The 19,542-nt window shown below is 37.8% G+C and overlaps 1 protein-coding gene across 3 annotated transcripts in view; it reads right to left on the reverse strand.

The window, feature by feature from the left end:
* The window catches only part of nemy (cytochrome b561 family member no extended memory), a 57,289-nt gene that overhangs the window by 26,737 nt on the left and 11,010 nt on the right, over nt 1-19,542 (reverse strand). The window contains exon 1 of one of the 3 annotated variants that reach the window (XM_022083805.2): nt 15,148-15,381. The exons of the other annotated variants lie outside the window; for them this stretch is intronic. Within the exon in view, the coding sequence (XP_021939497.1) occupies nt 15,148-15,173 (26 nt within the window). The 5' untranslated portion in view covers nt 15,174-15,381. Of the gene's footprint in view, nt 1-15,147; nt 15,382-19,542 lie in introns of those variants that run through there. 3 annotated transcript variants of the gene reach the window in all.

Here is a 19,542-nt window from a genome sequence, read left to right on the forward strand (position 1 = left end):
TCACTGAAACTTCTCCTATGATCCTAACGTGCCATGTATTTGCTTTTGCGCTTAATATACTAGGAACCCCCCCCCCCCCCCAAAAAAAAAACCTTTGCTTTCAAGTAAGATACAATAAGCGAAACAATTTTAACCAAACTAATTTTCCTTGTTACAAATTCAAAGATGATACTCAGTTAAAATAAGATTTAATGAATTTCACTGTCGGTAATCATATATTATAGTCTTAAGTGTCTAATGTACAACATTAATGGAAGGGAATAAATAGGTTAACAATATATAGTAAGGAACCACATCATGGGAGTCAATTCACTTTTACGAGTTGTCTCACGCCATGAACACGAAGGGGTTGTTTTTGTTGCGCAATGAAGCGGATTGTACGAGATTCATGGTTAATTAAAACCACTTGCAGTGATGACAAGAAATCGCTGTACAATGGAGAGACATGAGAAAGAGAAGACATTCCACTCACATCTCATTTCCCGCGCTTATGTGACACGACCTGCATGTGACCGGGAGATCTACAAGCCACAGCCCCACCCACTCGATAGTCTTAATAATAGAGTGTCGTGTGCTAAGATATTGGCCTTTTCCTTGTCGTTGGAAAATACAGTTCCACTCATATTTGATCTGTAGTGGGTGTAAACCTAAATCTTGGCTTTCCAGACCTGTTGCTGCTAACAGGAAATGAATCCACCACTTCAATCTTGGTACAGTACATTCTTGGGAAGAGTAATGTAAGATCAGACTTTAATATTAGTGTAAAATTTAATTCGGATGTTACAATTTAACAGCGAACTCAAAAAAAAAATTAAACTCCACGCACGCCGAACATATTTGAAGGTGGTGAGCTCGCTTATCAATTCCAATACACGAATTATTCTGTTATTTGAAAGTACTTTACCTAACAAAGTTGAGAAAAGTAAAATAGACCGAAATAAATAAAAATTATTCTTATAAGCTGCTTATAACTTCCGGGGGTGGGGGACATTCATCTATGTATGACGTGGATAGAAATGGAGTTGTATATTTGTGCATTTATGCATTACTCCGACTGTTAAATACCACATATTCGTAGTAATTTTAAACGCATCAACTTTTCAAACAAGAAATCCAGTTCTCCTTTCGATGCTTTGGGATTCAAATTTAGGTTCCTGTGACGGACTCCAGTGAACCTGAAATTTTTGGGTGTAACTCTGAGTTAAATTAACGACTTTACTAGACAGTATTGGTTATCCTCCGACATCCAGCTATCCATCGACACGATCTATTTTAAACAAAGTTATAAACCCAGCACTTTGCCACTGATTCCACAAAACGTTTTTTCTGACAATTCTAAAGACATCAAAATAACATATAATGGCATAATAACATGTGGTATCGTCAGTTGCAGCGTTTTTTGTACCCCTGTATCTGGCCCACTTGTGGACGTCATGTGTGGTACATTTCAACCTCGATTCGTCTTTACTCGAACCGAAAGGTACAGACACTTCGAAGTTTCAATTTCGTTTACTGTTAATTTACTGACCTGAGTTCCACGTCGATTCCCTTCGCCGTTAGTGGATTTCTGTGTAGGCGATTCTGTAAATTACTAACGTAAGCCCGTCCGTGGCTCAGACACAGACATTTATTTTATTTTCGTCCTAATGGACCTGTTTACTTAACCTACCATCTATTCATGACGTTAGACAAAATGTTACAAACATTCTAACCCACCTTCTTAAAACGAAGCATCCTGTTGTGTATCTAAAGAACTTTATAACAAAACAAAGTACTAACTGTATATTATATACTTTAAAATTACATGTTTCGTTTGTTGGTCAGCATTAAGCCAAGCTGGAGTCTGAACAGGGCAGCAGCATACAGCAAAATTAAGCCGACTAAATTAAAATTCTACTAACAAATATGAATGCACAATCACTAAATCCAAGCCCGACCGAACTGCATTACGTGGTCTGAAGGACGAAACAGTCAGACTGAATAACACAGACAAGAGAGTGGCAAAGAACTCATAAACACAAAATGAAATGGCTTACTCTTAATTCTTTTTATCTGTCTAAAACGTTTCATGCCAAAAGCCATGACTGTCTAATGTATGTTTCATGTCGTATTAGAGTTACAAGGGCCTTATTCATTCCCTGGTCATTACGTCTGTAAAAATCCTTATCCTGTCCTGTCCTTTACTGATGTTTACATGCGCGAACATTTTAGAAGTGCTTAGCATTTTCGAGGACGTATGTCAGGAGACAATTTCCATGTCTGCCTTCCATTCGCTGACTAACCTCATGTTATCAGCGTCACTGCAGGAAGCGTTGAAAAAACAATACGACCAAGTTACGTCCACGGGCAACACGGATTAAACTGCTCAAACCGGTCCGTCCGATCAACAAGAAGTAGGCGTAGCCGGTCTGAAGTCCTCAGATCAGACCCCGAATGAGGAGACAATGAACCATACACTCGTTGGATATTACGTACAAAGCAAGGGGACACGTGTGTTCCTCGTATGTATTTTCATGCTTCATATAGTAACCGGGGTTCGATTTGCGGCACGGCAGAATCCACATCTTCGCCACCGCGTTCAGTGATTTGTGATCTCAACCCAGCCTTCAGGTGCAGAGCACTACGAAATAAAGTGAAAGGACTTGACAGACCAAACTCGCTTCGCTCGGCAGGCCAGATATGCCGTATTCACCGGTGATACAGCGTCACTCTGCCACTTTCTTGTGAATCACTTCCTACAAGACACTTCACAGGAAGTGAGCTAAGGAGTTCTCAAACTAAATCCGGTTAACAAAGCTACGTAAAAGTGCATCCACAATGCAGAACAAATTTGCATGAAATCTCAAAAGCCACCTGAACCACCGGGAAAACATTCCTAACTTAGCCAATGTAAAATCTTAAACGAATTTATTATTCCAAACATATTCTGTTCGTCTCTTAATTGTGAAAGAAATTGCCTAGAAAAATGAAAACATTACAAGTCTTCCTTACATCGAGATGGCGATTTATGAAGAGATCCGATTTAAGTTGTACGTAATAAAGTTGTCGAGGAGAACATCAAGATCTAAGAAAGACGAGGTACCAGGGAAATTAGGAAAATTAAAACAAAGATAAGCTCAATGAGCATTATTACTCTGTTATATCTTTAAAACCGCGCAAGTAAGATTAATTCTTCTGCGGCTACCAGCCGTTTCTGGTGTGTAAATGGAGAAAACACCATCTTCGTTCTCGTCCTCAGGGCACTGAAGTCCAAGTGTTTCTTAATTAAAACCACAGGTCCTGGGACTTCCTTCTCTTCCATTTGGAACTTCCTCCAAATCTAGATGGACCACGGGGGCCCAACAAAAGAAGTTCTTGTGTCCCCCAACGGTCGTCTATTAAAATCGCTCGGTCCGTCTGTCCGTACACACAAAAGTCGATAACAAACAGAATTATTTTGGTTAAAACCTAAACTGGACAATTTTAGTAACAAATGCACTCAGTGATTTCAATTTTCATTTAGATCGGACGAATTTAACGACCATTTTACGAAAGATCATAAATATTCAATCTTATCCAAACAAGTCATTCTGCACGAAAAAAAATGGTACAATTGTTTCAGCTGAAAATCGTAACAATTACAACCTCTTGTTGGGTTTAGACTGAGTTACTATTAGAGCCCACTTTTAATTTAGTGCTCTATTAGAAACGTACGTTAAACACGTTATGTGTATTTACGTTTCTTTAGAGTTTGTAATAACAATAAACAGCGAAGCGTTACTACTGGTTACTCGTCCAGAGTTCTGACTTCTCGCCAGCTTGAATAAATATCAACCATCACTATAAACTTGCACGTGAATTTAATTTTTTTTATTATTATTATAAGGGAAGAGTTCATCATGGCCATAATTATTGAGTTTAGTGAACTTACATGGATCATCTAAACGCAAACAAGTTTTAATATCTGTTTAGTTTTATTTATGTAATGCTGTTTACAATTCCTTCTGTTGAAAGCGCCTGTTAAATTGCACTGTGTACATTTAAGTCTTGTTCTATTTACAAAACTAAAGATTCTTAACCTGCAAAAGCACCAAGATTAGAAGTTAATACAGCAAGTGGTCACAGCGTTTCTATTTATAAATAGGGTCTAATGATTTGACCATAAATATCCAATTCCGAGCCATTTGACAGCAGTTTCTGCACTTCAACATATTACTGTCGAGTTTTCGTTCTTATATAATAATTTTCTTTGTCCTATAAGTTCTTTATATTTCACAATGAACTCCGGCCATATTCGTCCTATACATATCCTGTTATATTTTTAACATTAATATGCATATATTCACCCACATACACACATGCGAGACAAGTTGTGGCAGATTCTAAAGTCAGATGTGGCAATTAGAAGCATGCTCATACATAGTCCTAAATTTGTATTCAAAGAAAATAAACAGAAATAAATAAAGAATTTAGTCTAAATAATTAGGAGTGTTGGCTACGTCTCTTAACGTCTCTGTTAATTTAATAACCAAGACAGTGGAAAAGATGGCTATTATATTTGACATCTAATGTTAGAAAGATTTTTTCCTTTACTGCATGCACATTAGCAGGTAATAATAAATTTACATAAAAATATGATGGAAAGAATTTAGAATTTTCGATGGCCACTGCCTACCGCAGTCACTCTGTGAAAACTAAAAAGGTTGAAAATCCGTTACACTTTCAACAAAAGCAGTATGTAGTTCCAGCGCTGCCTTATTCTGCGAAGTTAGCAAAGTCCTGGTTGGCTTATATCTTGCAGGCGTGTTTACATGAAGCAGCAAAATTACTTTGCACCTTGCCGCAAGCCGCCGGTCTTAATCGAAAACAACGTCTGAGGCTGATGTCAACACACCAGCCCGTGATTAAGCTCAATTAGGCCAAGGGTATGCAGATTTAGCTCGCACTAGACAGTTACTTCTGCTCCCTTAAGCCACCTACGTACTTTCCGTCAGGATCCCGTATATCCTCAGGAATAACATACAAGCTGTCAATAACATACAAGGTTCGGATAAAATTGTCTTCCACTTATTAATAAATACATTAATTAAGATGTCAGGCTTTCACGGTGGCTAGTATGTTGTGCCATTGCAGTCTGGTAGAAACTTACCGACTTTTCAGAGGTACTTGCTGCCTCCATCATTAGGAATCGCCCTGATGATGGAGGCAGTAATCACGTCTGAAACGTCAGTAAACTTCTATCAAGCTACATGGCGCAATATTCGAGAAGACACCATCTGTTCTCATCCTTTGCGTAATTATTCTGTGGGTAGCCTTTACGTAACTTGTGTTGTAAAACCATAGATGAGTTCATTTCTGCGTAAAGCGGCCAGCTCATTTCTTTCAGTTACAAACGGTTAATGATTAAATTAATAATCTTCACGGCGTGAGTTAACATACAACAGTCTCATATAATAGTGTGCATTCCTGCCACTAATTTTACAATTTGTATACTTTATAAATGAAATGTAAAGAGACAACGTACTTGAGGGAGCAGTGAAGATACAAGAGTCATTCCAGTGTGCGTTCCAACGACTCAAAAAAGACTCAGTAAAACTTCGTAACTAATTGCCCCTGGTAGGAGGAAGATGGCTTCCCTGTATATCGTTATTCGTTTTTTATTATTAATCTCAGAGAATAAAAGGATTCTTTACAGAGAAGGCCCTGTCCCTTGCCATTTCAAGGGTTGTTTGTCTTCCTGAAAGTCTGTCTCTGCTCTGAAATCGACATCTTCCACAACTCTTCACACACACAAAAGGTCTGGGATCGTAACAAAAACTCAATTATTTAGAAACATCTACCGAAAGTGCATCTCTTTCTAAAGAGTTTCGTTAGTGTAATAGTACACGGCCCTAATTCGGAAACCGGCTAAGACGACTAACAATTTCTGTCGTTTGTGCATTTCTCCCACGTAAATATCTCGCCATGATCGACGCGTTCGATACAAAGGTTCGTAAAATAAACTTCTACTTCAAGGAAACTGGATGTGAAAAAGGTTGGACTCAACACCTGCCATTACAATGTCCTCCCACATGATTTTCTATTCCTTTCCCCTTTGTACTCTCAAAGTAGCTAATCCGAGGTCGCAATACGGATTAAATTAGTCGCCAAAGCTGTACTCTTTAATATAATACTGACCCATAGAAGGATTTTGGAAACACGAGCGATACCATACAAGACAGGGCTACCGGAAGCGGAATTCAGTTCCGAATGTGGGACCAAGACGAAACCAACTGAGAATAAAGCAGGAGGACACGCATCGTTATGAAGACAACTGACACAGCCGTCCACATGATGATGCTGCAAAGAACTGATCTGAAACGTATAGTACGTAGACTCAATCCGTAGCTCTTATGCGACATTCACTTGTTTCGCTGTTATAAAACAAGAAAGGTAAATTATAAATACATATCGACAGAATACCTTCTTCGGGCTATTTGAAGCATTCTACGAGAATGCGATCGAACTGCATTAAACATATAACAGGAGACGGTTTCTTGATGTGTGTCTCTCATACAGGCAAGTGATTGCCGTTAGACGCGGGGATTTCGTTCCTGCGAATCGCCGCGTATATCGAATACGCGTAAAACTGGATATACCCGTGATTGTTTTGGGTGATATGCCATGGGAGGCCCCAGAGTCAAAATATTAGGGTGAGTCATTGAAACTGCGCGGCAGCTTCTATCGTGGGCGTAGATGGGATACTGAAATAAAACCGCGGATATTCAAAGACGCGGATAGCGAAAACGCGTGTTCCTCGATTCACGTATACTGACAAAGTTGTCTGTAATGACGTTAGGTGGCAGAATTCTCATTTTACAAGTGCTGCCACCATTAAGCAGCTTGTAGAAATAGATTATTTGTAGAGCTGATAGAGATAAGAACGAATAAAGGATAGGATGAACAGGACACTTAATTTCAACGGGCTTTTTCATTTGCCGTGTTGGGAACGTTATCGAATACAGGTCACACAAAGATTAATAAAATCCTCAATAAACATTATTACCAAACACACAATTCAAAAGCATATTTCAAAGTACGGCTTAACGCGTTGCTATGTTCGTAACTTGCGTGAGATGGGTGCATCATTTTAATTAAAAATCCTGATGTTTTATATACCCTGGGGACTAAGTACCAGATAGCACATATTTTTTCTCTTAAACTCAGACCTAACATTTTGTTGCTATGAAACGCCTTCTATCGATAACAAACCCCATGTCAAGGATTTCCAGGTGCAGATCATTAGATGGACACAGTTACTTGATCCTGTGGTCACACAAATATGAGTGATTATCGTCTAATATTTGTACGGTGATTAAATTACGAATAGGGATTATATGAAGCAAGGAACAGAATTCAGAAAAGAAAGGAAAAGATGAGACAAGGTAAAAAGCATACAGAAACGAAGATAAAGAGAACGAATGATACAGAAATGTAGAAGAAGAAGAAGAAATGAAAAAGTTATTATGGGAATCAGTGAATAAGTGGAGAGAAGCAAAAGGTCTGTGGATAACGAGAAACAGAATATGGAAGAAAGAATGAGACAGAAAAAAGGATCACTGGAATTTTACAATAAATTTAGCAGCAGACAGGAAAATAATTACACGCTGTATTATGTACCCGGGAGGGTAGAGGATGGTGGAAAATGGCTGTCTGGAGATTGAAAGGTGTTAGGGAACAGGGAACGTGTCCTACGTGTAAAGAGGAAGAAGGCTGGAGCCACAAACAGAAATGCTAGGAAACCAGAAGATGGAGAGAGGAGCTTGCAGACGAATGATCCACTAATATTGAGCCAGAAACTGGAATCACGATAGCTAAAAATAAAGATAATGACAACGTGCAAAATTTTGGTTATATTTAAACAGGTATAAAGAGAATTGGAGATCAGCTTTGAAATACGAGGAAAAATAAATCACAAACTGGGGGTATTTGGGGGGGGGGCAGTAGAAAAGATGATAGTAGAACAGTTTAAAACGAAATTACAAAAAGTGATACCGTAAAACTAATGTGAAGACATTTAGATGTGGACGTAAGGCTTTGTTTCTCATGATGATTATCAAGGTGAAAAATTCTGTTACATCCGAAGTAACTTCTGTCACGGAAGTAAAGCTACGTAATATCTGACTTATGTAAGAAGTAAAATGAACACGGACTTCCGTACAAAACCAGAGAAGATAGGAAGGCTTCAATGCGACAATCTGATTCCTCAATCACTGAAACTTTCGATCTGGAAAACAATCAACGCTGTATTCTGACATCAGGGCAGAGTATGCATGAATCAAATAATTCCTTATCCATAGCGCAGAGAACTGCATACAAGCTACGGTTTAAATAATTGAAGGAAAGACCACACAATGCATCTCCTATCTGACGCTTTCTCCCCCCGCACACGCGTGATTCGAGAGTCAGGAAGTTATTTTTAGTTTTTGTCCTAAAGCATTTCGTACGACTCCCGATTACATAAATCAAATGCACAATGTAGAAATCATTTCAGCCATCCTGAACATTTAGAATCCTAACGACAGTCTGAGATGATACTTTTCATATTCTCGTTGCCGGACGCCTCTGGCATCCATCCTTCGGTCTGTTTTGATACATCGGCTTCTGGATTAGACTTTTCCTAGTCACTTACTGCCATAATTTCGTTCCTATAACTGTACTCATATGTTATTCACTATTGTTCTTTCACACTTGTTTACGTTTTGACTGCCATTCTCTATTCTCCGACCAATTACGTAAAGCGTGTGCAGAGACATCGTCCTCTTTCAGGTGGATGTCTTCTGGGTTGTTGCGCCATGTAGCCTGGTTCACGTTCACCGACGTTTCAGACATGCTTGCAGCCTCAATCATCAGTTCAGTACCAGTAATCATCGCCCTGATGATGGAGGCAGAAAGTACCTCTGAAACGTTGGTAATTTTCTATCAGACTACAAGACGAAATAACACAGAAGACAGTCAACTTGACACTCGCCACCATGATAACCTGAAATATCACCTCCCATGTATTAACACACCAGTTATATATCTAACGCTGAAAACCAACAACTTCCTTTACGTAAACACTACGTGCCATAACACCATCTTTCGTGTAGCACAACTGAAATCAAAATAAAACACGTGAAGATGCTCAGCATGTCACAGTCAGGTTCAGGACTAACGAAATAAATACAACTATCGGGCAAAAACACAGAATGTTCGTTCAGCCATACAACTTCCTCAAGGACATCTCCAGGACCTATTTCTAGCTGAGGTGGATAGTTATGTAAGAATCCTTTCAAAGCCAAAGCTCTTCCAAATAACATTTAATAATTCAGTCCGTACCGCAAAGAAAACACCACACTTAACTAGTACCAAAAAAAATTGTTTAATGACGTTTAAGAAAATCAATCTTTACACTGAGAATCATACGAAACCTACGAATGCAAAACGCAGAGTCAGTTACTGATCGTTAAAGCATATGGTAGTTACTACTCGACTTTAAAGTGTTAATGTAATCTCTGCAAGAAGTTGTCAGCGATGTGAGTGCCCAACACACAGCGTTGGAACACAGTTCAGAAGCCGAGTATCAACAGCGCATTCGATACACAAGTTAGATGATGTGAGGTTTTACTGAGTACGACTGTACTGCATTAATTTACTTAATTCGAGCTGATGAAGCTCAATTATAAGTGCTGTTGGAAACAGAACCTACGTCTTCAACAGAAAATTATGTAACCCATTTCGCAGTTACTGTTCGCCCTGTCACTTGACGAAGCTCAGGGCAGTCAGCCTTATGCCTGCCTAAGCCAACACCACTTGTAGTCAACGAAATTTATATCAGCATATTCAAAATCCAGACAATGGCAAAGTACTTTCACAAAAATTATTTTAAAGTTGAGGGGTCGAATTGTGGATACAATTTATGTTGTGGCTTTTTCAGTTTTATGGAGTATCTAGACGTGATTTTGTCTTGTTTTGTTCGTTTCTGTAACTGAAGTCTCGCGTCGAGTCCTGAATACGGCAGACATATTTTCGTCTATTAGATTTCACACTTAAAGTGAGTAGTGAAATCAGCTTTTCCTTGACTTCGAACATGTACGCAGTTATGCTCGTAATTGCTTTGTTCCGTCAGCATTGCCGTTGTTATTTATAGACGAAACGGGGGATAAACCGGGTTATTGCATCGAGAAGGTCACAGAGCGTTGTTTCAAACTAAGATAATGTAAAATTGTAAATTGGTGGATAATCAAAAAGTAGCTTATGAGAGCAGTCGAAGCTCGTGTAGTTAATATTTGACAATGCGGTCCGTACCGCAAAGAAAACACTTCACCATGACAAAGATCAACTGGTTAATGCTGTTTAAGTATATAATAGTTTCTTTTGAGAATAATATAAACCTCGTAAACATATCGTGTGGCCAGTCTGTTTTTTCTCTTAACATGAGTAACCGGCACAGATCCAATTGTCTGCACTTTTCACAGAGACGAGGCCATCAAAACCGGTAACTCTATCATTCTCTTTAATTCAGAGTCCCGTTACTTCTGAGCATTTTAACATTAATTATATCGTTAAACTAAATACTACGTGAGTGAGTTTCTCATGACTTCAGTTGACGGTTGATTAGAGCAATTGAAAGTAATTTATGTAGTTATGTTTCTGACATGGATAATACTTCCAGCGGGGCGCAAAGTACAGCAGAATGTACTTATCTGAGCTTCAGAATTAAAAGTCTTGGGTGATATCTCATTATTTATTATTTGAGCAAGGTCATTTGCAGTCGCCTTCAAGAAAACACAATTCATAAGGCTGAAAGTTAACAACGGAACTGCAATTTCTGCTCATTTTACTGAACTACGTGTAGGAGTACTTTTTGTGGTTCTCGTACAGAATAAATAAAAAAGTGAAATGTCCATTTAAAGCAGCTACAGGACTCTTGTTATTAATTTCTCGGTTTATTTACCGTGCTTTCGTAGACCAGCGAGTGGCTGTGATTAATAAATTGCAAGCTTGCCGAAGAGAGGAAACCTACCATTAACCTCAGATTAACAAGAGTCGATGTCGAGACTGAAGCCAAGGACCTCCGAACCGCAAAGCCGAAGTGCTAATATTTATACCTCGGTAGTTTCCTGCAGAAAATCCGGCACAAATGATGCGGATTACTTTCAACCGGTTAGAATTCCAGAGTCAATCAAAAAGTAGATTCTGTCCGTTCGCATGCAAGTATTTCGTAAGCTAATAGTTTAGATCAGTGGTATTTAACCTGGGAAACGCGTACCCCCGGGGGTACGCGAAGACATCTTAAGGGGTACTTGAAATTTAAAAAATATATTATTTTATGATAAACACTAAATAATCAGTAATGTAATTTATTTAATTTATTTTAGACGTAGATTATATGTTATGTATAACTTGAATTATACACCAACAAATTTGAGGGTACAAAGTTGAAGAGAAATTATATCTGGGGGTACGCGAACAAAAAAAGGTTGAATACCACTGCTTTAGATCACCAGTCAATCATCACTTATTCTGATCAGCCAGTCAATCACTGACACTTTCTATCAGTCATATAATCAAGTAATTATTTCCTACAGCCAGGCATTAACAGTTTCGACCAAATGATCAGTCACTAATTATATCGATCGTCCAGTTAATCATTAACACTTTCGATCAGCCAGTCAAAAGGTCGATCTGGTGGTCAGACAATCATTTATTCATTCAAAGGACAAACGCTCAGTTACGAGGTCAGTCAGAAAGAAATACCATTTATTTTCTATTTCATACAATTTACAAAACACACATTACAGAATTACGTAGTCACAACGTTGCTGAACAATCTCTTTATAATGTAGTAGTTACTGAAGAAAAACAGTTGCTGTGGTTGTGAAACTTCTTGTATTCTGTTTATATTTTGAATTGCACAAACGGAGAACCATCTCGTAAACGAAATGTGAAGGACGGTAGGGAGGCGGCCAATTTAGTGCGTTATTTGAGCTCGACGCCGACTTCCTCCTTGTACTGAAGCCGTAAAGAGACGCCGCAATTACCCTCATAATTATCGCGTTTCAAGATGACGTCAGGCGTCAAACCGCAGAGCTAAACCCGGCTGCTTTTCAGGAGACCTTTCCAATGGCACGACCCAATCGAGATTTGCCTGGTATATTTGCTTCTCAGCTCGGCTCACGTTAGCCTAGTATAAATCAATCGGTTTGCTAGCCTCAAAATTGTTTCCGGCAACCTTCACAGTTTCTTAAACAGGCTTACAGTGTTTCATATAAAAGTATCCAAGTACGTTTATGATCCAGCTTCATATCAAATTTCTCGCCTACAACATAAAATTCGCACTAGTTATCAAAGAATATAAAACCAAATACAAAATTCTCGTGGCCAGTGAGTTGTTAAGTTCTTCAAGCAAAATGTCTCGACAAAATTTAGAATTTTATTTTAATATTCAACTACATAATTTTGCAAAATCCGCGTTAAGTGATGCCTACAACAGGATTTTTAGACAGTGAAGTTAATATTCATAATAGGTGATTAAAAAGTATATTTTATCGTATCATGAAACTTCGTCAATAGTCTCAGACACACAGACACACATGTGCCTATATTTCTTTAGACCGTAAAATAAGCTGAATACGATACATTCATATAATAGGCTTATACGCGTTTCTGTATTAGTGTTATTTATGAAACACGCAAGAACTCTGCAGAGTTAAGATATGCATCTCAACAGCATCAGCATGGTTCTTTACGTAATATCACTCACCGAATATTATCGTGTATTTCAGTAATATGTCTGAGATGCGAGATTATGTTACGTCAGTTTATTTAATTAGCAAAATATTCAGTTATAAAATAATTCATCAAACACAAAGTACTTGACTGAAAATTAGTATGTACATCTCGGAAGCCTTGCGTAGAATTTTCGATGGCCACATGCGGTCAGGAACCCGACTTAGCATGGCCGTGACCTAGACAGAGACACACGAAAATCGTAAGAAACTTAATCAGGACAGCCGGTTTCAGGTGAATGAACCGTAGTCCCCTGAAAGCTAATTGGATGTGCTAAAAGTTTATATAACAGATGACAGGCTATTCTAATCTGCTACCTATGACAATTTATTTAAAGTACTTAAACGTGTTATTCTATCGTAATGAAAGTGTAAAACAATATTTTCTGACATACTATGTGGAAAAGTTTAATAATCCCTGCCATATTTAACTAATAAGACATAGCGTGTATTGTTAACGCTTTCATTGATGATATTTACTTCACTACAGGGCATATTTTTTCAGTTTATGAAGCACGGAACGTTGAATGAATTTGTAATGTTTCGGTGTTTACAATCAGCCACAACTGGCTCTAACGTTCTGTACGGTTGTTATTATACGTAACGTTACTATTAATTACTTAACCAATCATGTTTTCGAAAGAAAATCACAGCAGTAATAATAATTAATTAATGTTTATGAACGTTTAGTGCAATCTGCGTGATCGGTATCACCATCAACAGGGATCGTAGCCTACGTCTTCTCGTATTTTTCACTCAATAATGGCAGATTTATAGTGTAAACATTCTTCTGTTCAAAATATTTAAGTTTCATATGTACATCTGTGCGCGGCTGTCGTATTATTGTACTCGTACTTCTTCGCAGTGTTTTCATGTATTGTAAGCTGATGTCATGCACTTTAATAAATGATCATCATTACTGATTCCTGTAGCTGTTTGGCAAGCACGTTAAAAATAAACAAATTACCTGAATTTAATTAGAAAGAGGGCAGTCCTTCTTGAAAAGTTAGCTTGTGCTCAGCTAGTCAAGAAATTACCCAACTCAACCCTCCAAACCTATTCACCAATATTGATTTTATTCTAACATCTACGTCTGGGTCTTGCAAGTGATCTTTTCCTTTCAAGATTTCCAACCGAAATTCATGCACATTTCCTCAATGCGCGCTTTATACCCCACCTATCTAATCCTTGATTTCATCAGTCTAATAAGTGATTATTGAATAATTTAAAGCAAGATGCTTCTTAGTCTGATGTTGTTTCATATCAGGTCCAACAATTTTGTTCAGTGAGACATGAGAAATTAATTCCCGAGTATGCTGAGATATCTCTTCTGTGACAATTTTGCAACAATAGCTTTCTGTCGGCAATAAAATAACTTGATAATTCTTTTGTTGTTTAATTTATTACGCACTTAGGAAGTGCACAGGCCAACGAGGACGGCCAGATGTTCCAGATAAGGCACAAGCCCGGATATCAGGAAGTGCTGAAGACAACGAACGCAGGGTAACAGCTTGTGGATCTCATTTCTTTCGTGTGACGGATGCAAACACTGGAGCTGGAGCAGCTGTTCAGATTTGATGTTCTTCAGCGAAGAACATCAAATCAAGAACTAGGATGAGTGTTACTAACAGAAGAATAAGAACAGTAACAGAAATTGAGGCCGATTTTAAAAGTGTCCTCAAGCAAAGACAGTACAAATGTCTGTTTCGTATAATGTTAACCTCTTTGTAAGTTAGTGAAATATTTAATAAATTGTCTGCATTTATATAACCTTTTTCCTGGTTTGCCTGTTGAACTGCTTCACACGATTACGTTGGAAAACTGTGTTCAAAAATAAACACACGCTACGCTGCTGAAAACTGTACAACTGACAAATGAGCGACGGATTCGAAGAAACTGTGAAACAAGCACTAGTTTAATTTCGTTACACCATATTTCTTTAACCACTAATTAAAAAAAATGTGTTCCTGTGGCAAAATGCCGTATTACACTAACGTCGTGGTAAATAACAATTATTATATTATCGTTTCCCGGTTAAACGACAGTAGAATCATGAAAAACCCCTGCCAGGTTAGATGGTCCATATTACCCAGACAAAAATTGTGAGAATATGGAGGTGCTTGGGAATAGACCCCAGGATATCCGGGCAAATATCGTGGAAACACCTTGAGACAAGCATAACAGTTTACTTTTGCATCCTTGCCAACTCATTAATTACCCTACGTTTCATTACAAAACTATATAAAGTGATCTACTAACATCGTCGTTATGTAGCCCATGAATTCTTTTAATAAATACACGCAATAAAATTGTTAACAAATATCAACAAATAAATACAAAATTAATGTAAACTTACGTTGTATGCATTTTGGATTTCGCCATGTTGCTTCCTACGCAAACACAAAAGCACTAGTTCGTAAGTTCCACAGTTTAATGTCTCCCGCCGAAACAAAGTCTCCTCGCGGATGGTAACAAACGTCACTACAGAAACAAACGAGATGTGTTCCAACTCCCCTCTCGCAGGAACTACTGCAACAACTGACGAGCTACTGTAAGCATTGCCGACTGTCGAACTGACACGAACGTAACCACAACAAAATGTAGCACGCCTCTGGGTGACTTGAACACGACTGACATCTAACGGACACTTTACAAGTTGTTTAAAACGGGTCCCGGTTACTCTGGGAACTAAACCAGATGGTTTAGTCGGTGATTATGAATCGGAAACCCAATACGAGCCGTTGAAGGCAATGTGGCGTAAGGCAAATTTCCGGCAAACATTAACATGTATAAACGTATTTTATACACAGAATGATGGTGTAAGTTTAGCAAACTCCTCTGCTGTTATTAGCTGTGCAACTTTGCTGTTTAACATGGCTCATACTCGACCAGTGAGTCAACAAAAAAAGGGACCACCATGAATCTGCTGGCATACATTCCTCCAATGCATCGCAATTTTTCTTTCTTTCTTTCTTCGAAACCTGATGAAGAAACAGGACCAAGGAAGACGTAACTACTACTGATTATGAATTAGGTAGGATTTGAGGGGGGGTTTTCACGGCGGTGAGTCCGAAGATGGCTCTCTTCTGGGTAAAAGTCTAGCAGACTACACGGCGAAACAACCCAGAAGACAGCCATCTTCCTAAGTGTGAAATACAAGGTTTTCTTATACTTGATTTATGAGGTTTGAGACGACTGTAATATATTTACATAAACAACTTCAGGAGACTGGCTTGTAAGAATTGTTTGCTGAATTGTGCTGAAGGAAAACTTCATTGTAAACCTAACTGAAATAAAATTTGGATAGTTTGTTATAGTTTCTAGAGCGTCCTATTGCCCATCTAATAAATAAACCCTCTAATTTCTTAAAATGGGGTGAAGTGAGTTATGCCACATTGCCTTTCAACAGCTCCCATCAGTTCGACACGATCGAGTGAACTGCCTTCCTACTTATACACACATCATCGCTTTTTACTGGAAAAAGTGTGCAAATTGGATTTTGCAGCTTAATACGTATGCCTCAGAAGAAGATCTCAGTTGAAACCAACAAAAATTAATTCTTCTGGGAAATATTTACCACTGACTGCCTGAATAACAGACTAGATGGAACATTTATACAAAGTATTACACTTGAACATGATGACCTAAAGAAAAAATAAATGCTATTAGACAAAAGATAGGTTCTAAGGTACCTAGAAATAAAATTGTCTACTCCCTTTTACACTTTTAGAATGAAGTAGGATATTATACGTTCTGATCTTTGATCGAATGAATTTTTATAGCGGAAAATTGTTGCAACAATAACAAAACTAAATACTTTCAGAGACACTTTCCGTGAGTTATAACCCAAAATCAGAATTATAATTAAAATCAGTCCATCTATAAAATATTTTTAGAAAGTAAAAGTTAAATCAAACTATTTTCCCAGTTCACTTATCGCAGTCGCAATATATCGGTTCGTAACCCACTTTTATCTAACGACTGCCAGTAAAATAACTGCTCAAATGCCTTCTGAAAGAACGCGTGTTATGTCACGATTGTTTCAAAACAATTTATTTGTACACAAGGAAAAAATATGTTATTCCTTAACTTTTACAATTAAGCTATGCTCCTTGCCACATTTCATTTCGAGACACTGTTGTTTGCGAACCCCACGTTACATACCTTTCTGTGCGTTAAATCTTGTGGCCATTTGCCAAAAAGTACAATTTATGAACATTACTATGATCTGCGCAACCTTGTAATCATGTAGAAGGATGTAGATAATTTGAGCTCGTACATGCATCATGAAGACAGCTGCCCATCTGTAGCAGTTGGTTGAAAGAAATGATGATAATAAGCTGGCATTCAATGCTTAAATAATGTTATTCAAAGACCAATCCTGGTTTAACTGTACGATTATTTTAGTAACGGTTTTAAAATACGGGCGAATTTTAATAGGTCAATAGGCATTTAATATTTGTGTAGGTGGGTCGCGTTTACACTTCTATTATTATCGTGTGATTAGTTGCACAGAACTAAAAGAAGTTTGTACACTCTCGTCGAGTACGGTGTTCAAGTACGTGCTTTGCTGCTATGGTATTAAATCAGTACATTCTACCGTTTTGAGGACAAAGATTGTCAAAATATTTTCAAATCGCAAGGCTTCAAACAGGTAGGTCTTTATTTTTGTAACGTCCTTCTAATTCCCTCTCACTCTGTTACTTTGTCCTAAAAATTCTTTTCGTTTTATTCTCAAGTATTTCGTTCTTTTTTAAAAAATTCTTTTAGCAAGAATAGAATTTGTCTTGCTACCAGCGTTAGTTTCAACGTTTTACTTTCTGTTCTGTAACATTAAATCTAACTATGTAATATGTATTTCCGAGATGTTGGTAATTATCATCCTCATGACTACAAGGTATTATCACCGAGAAAATTAGAAACTAGTGTCTGTTTAAAGTCTGTATACTCTATAAATCAAGGACTGTAGTCACAGGATGTGAAAAATCAGTAAATGTTACAGAACCAACAGGAAAGACTTTGGATCCTTACAGTGGGTTTTCACCGTTTGGTTCTTGCATCTGTGTTAACAAATTTTAGATTAGCAATATTTGTCACCATCGTCTTCAAATAACTTGATTCAAAGCAGAGAACAAGAAACCGCTAACTGCTGAAACTGCAGCTACTTCGGGATCGGCACGGAGTCATCGTCTGCAGAATTAGATAGTACGACGTCAGGTGACGACGGCCCAACGCAGAGCGCGTCTGTATCTGATCCCAAGAAATCGGATTTTATTACACGCGAGGCTGATGATGCTTCTTCCTGTTTACGTTCTTAGCTTGTTTGTCCGTAACACTGGTTCTCGAATTATGCAGGAACTGCTGGAAGACTGCAGAACGCCTTTCTGCGAGCACACATCTCTGGTCTATGACATTCTTATTAGTAATTTTTGACATGTAACACTATGACACTAACTCAAAAACAGCATAACTTTGAATATTTGAACTTGTAATTTTCAAAACCACAGGAGTCCACAAAATCCTTGAAGAAAACTATATAAGAAAATTCTATCAAACACTATTTTTATGCTTGATTTATTTTCCCCAAAGAATAACTAGCAAATATCTATTTTTTTATTCAGTTATAGTTCACTGATATCTTGTGCATCTAGAGTTATAAACTGACATCCAATTAAAATAACTTATAATCAAAATAAGTAATCATATGATCCTGAGAGATGCTGAAGTAAAGTGTGCCCGGTATTTTGCCGGTAAATAAGAAAGAGGAAAAGACAATTAAAAAACGAACGGGCCGTTACGGAGCTACGAAAAACGATACGAAGAGAGATGCGCCACTTTTTCGTGAACCAACGCGACAAAATCTTTTTGTAAACACAACCCCACGTCTAACAAACGATCAAACAGAACTTCACTTGCCCTTGCACTGACTCGTGTAAACAAAACGAGAGAAAGAATGTGAAAGTAGGTATACAACTCTTTAGTCATTTGAAGCTCATCTAAATAATATTTAAAAACTCAGTTCCTAATTCGGAGAAAACACAACACACCTCGATCACAAACATAAAATTTATGATTATGATGTTTAGGAAAATAATCGCTATTTATCGTGAAAATCATACGAAACATCACGACGCTCTGTGGGCGAAACGTAAAGTTAATTAGTATCAAATTATTTGATACACGGGCAAATTGTTAATACTGTACATTAAAGAGTCAATTGAGACAAGCGTATCCATGATATTCCGCGATGACACGACCGTCAGCGGCTGACATTTCAGCCTGGATGATTTGCAACACTGCTAATATGAGTGTCATATGTGTTGCGGTTGTCACAGGCTAACGTCCTTGTTGTATGAATAGCATATCGACTGTTACAAACAATTTATAAGCAATTAGTGGAAAGTGAATCACTGCATATATAAACTAGTTTGCTTGATAAATATTTTGTGTTTTAAACTGGAATCGCCAATAAATTATTCATGTAGATTACACAATTGAACAAATTGCTACCGAGTCAAATACATTAGTAATAAACAGAACACTGATTTTAAAGACTCCACACTGATTAAGACCAATTTAGTGTCATTTTAATGTGAGGGCGTCTACTACAAGAATAATGAGGATAGTGTCTGACGACATGATTACGAAAGGTAAGTTCGAACAGAACCAGGTTCGAGAACCTCTGCACAAAATTAAAGCAATTCGACGCTATACCATTTTAAGGCAAGAAACACTTATTTCCTTTCGTATT

This window comes from Zootermopsis nevadensis, unplaced genomic scaffold (assembly GCF_977971745.1).
Source record: "Zootermopsis nevadensis isolate Lab colony 2312 unplaced genomic scaffold, Znev_1.0 Znev_ptg000009l, whole genome shotgun sequence".
Classification (NCBI taxonomy): domain Eukaryota; kingdom Metazoa; phylum Arthropoda; class Insecta; order Blattodea; family Termopsidae; genus Zootermopsis; species Zootermopsis nevadensis.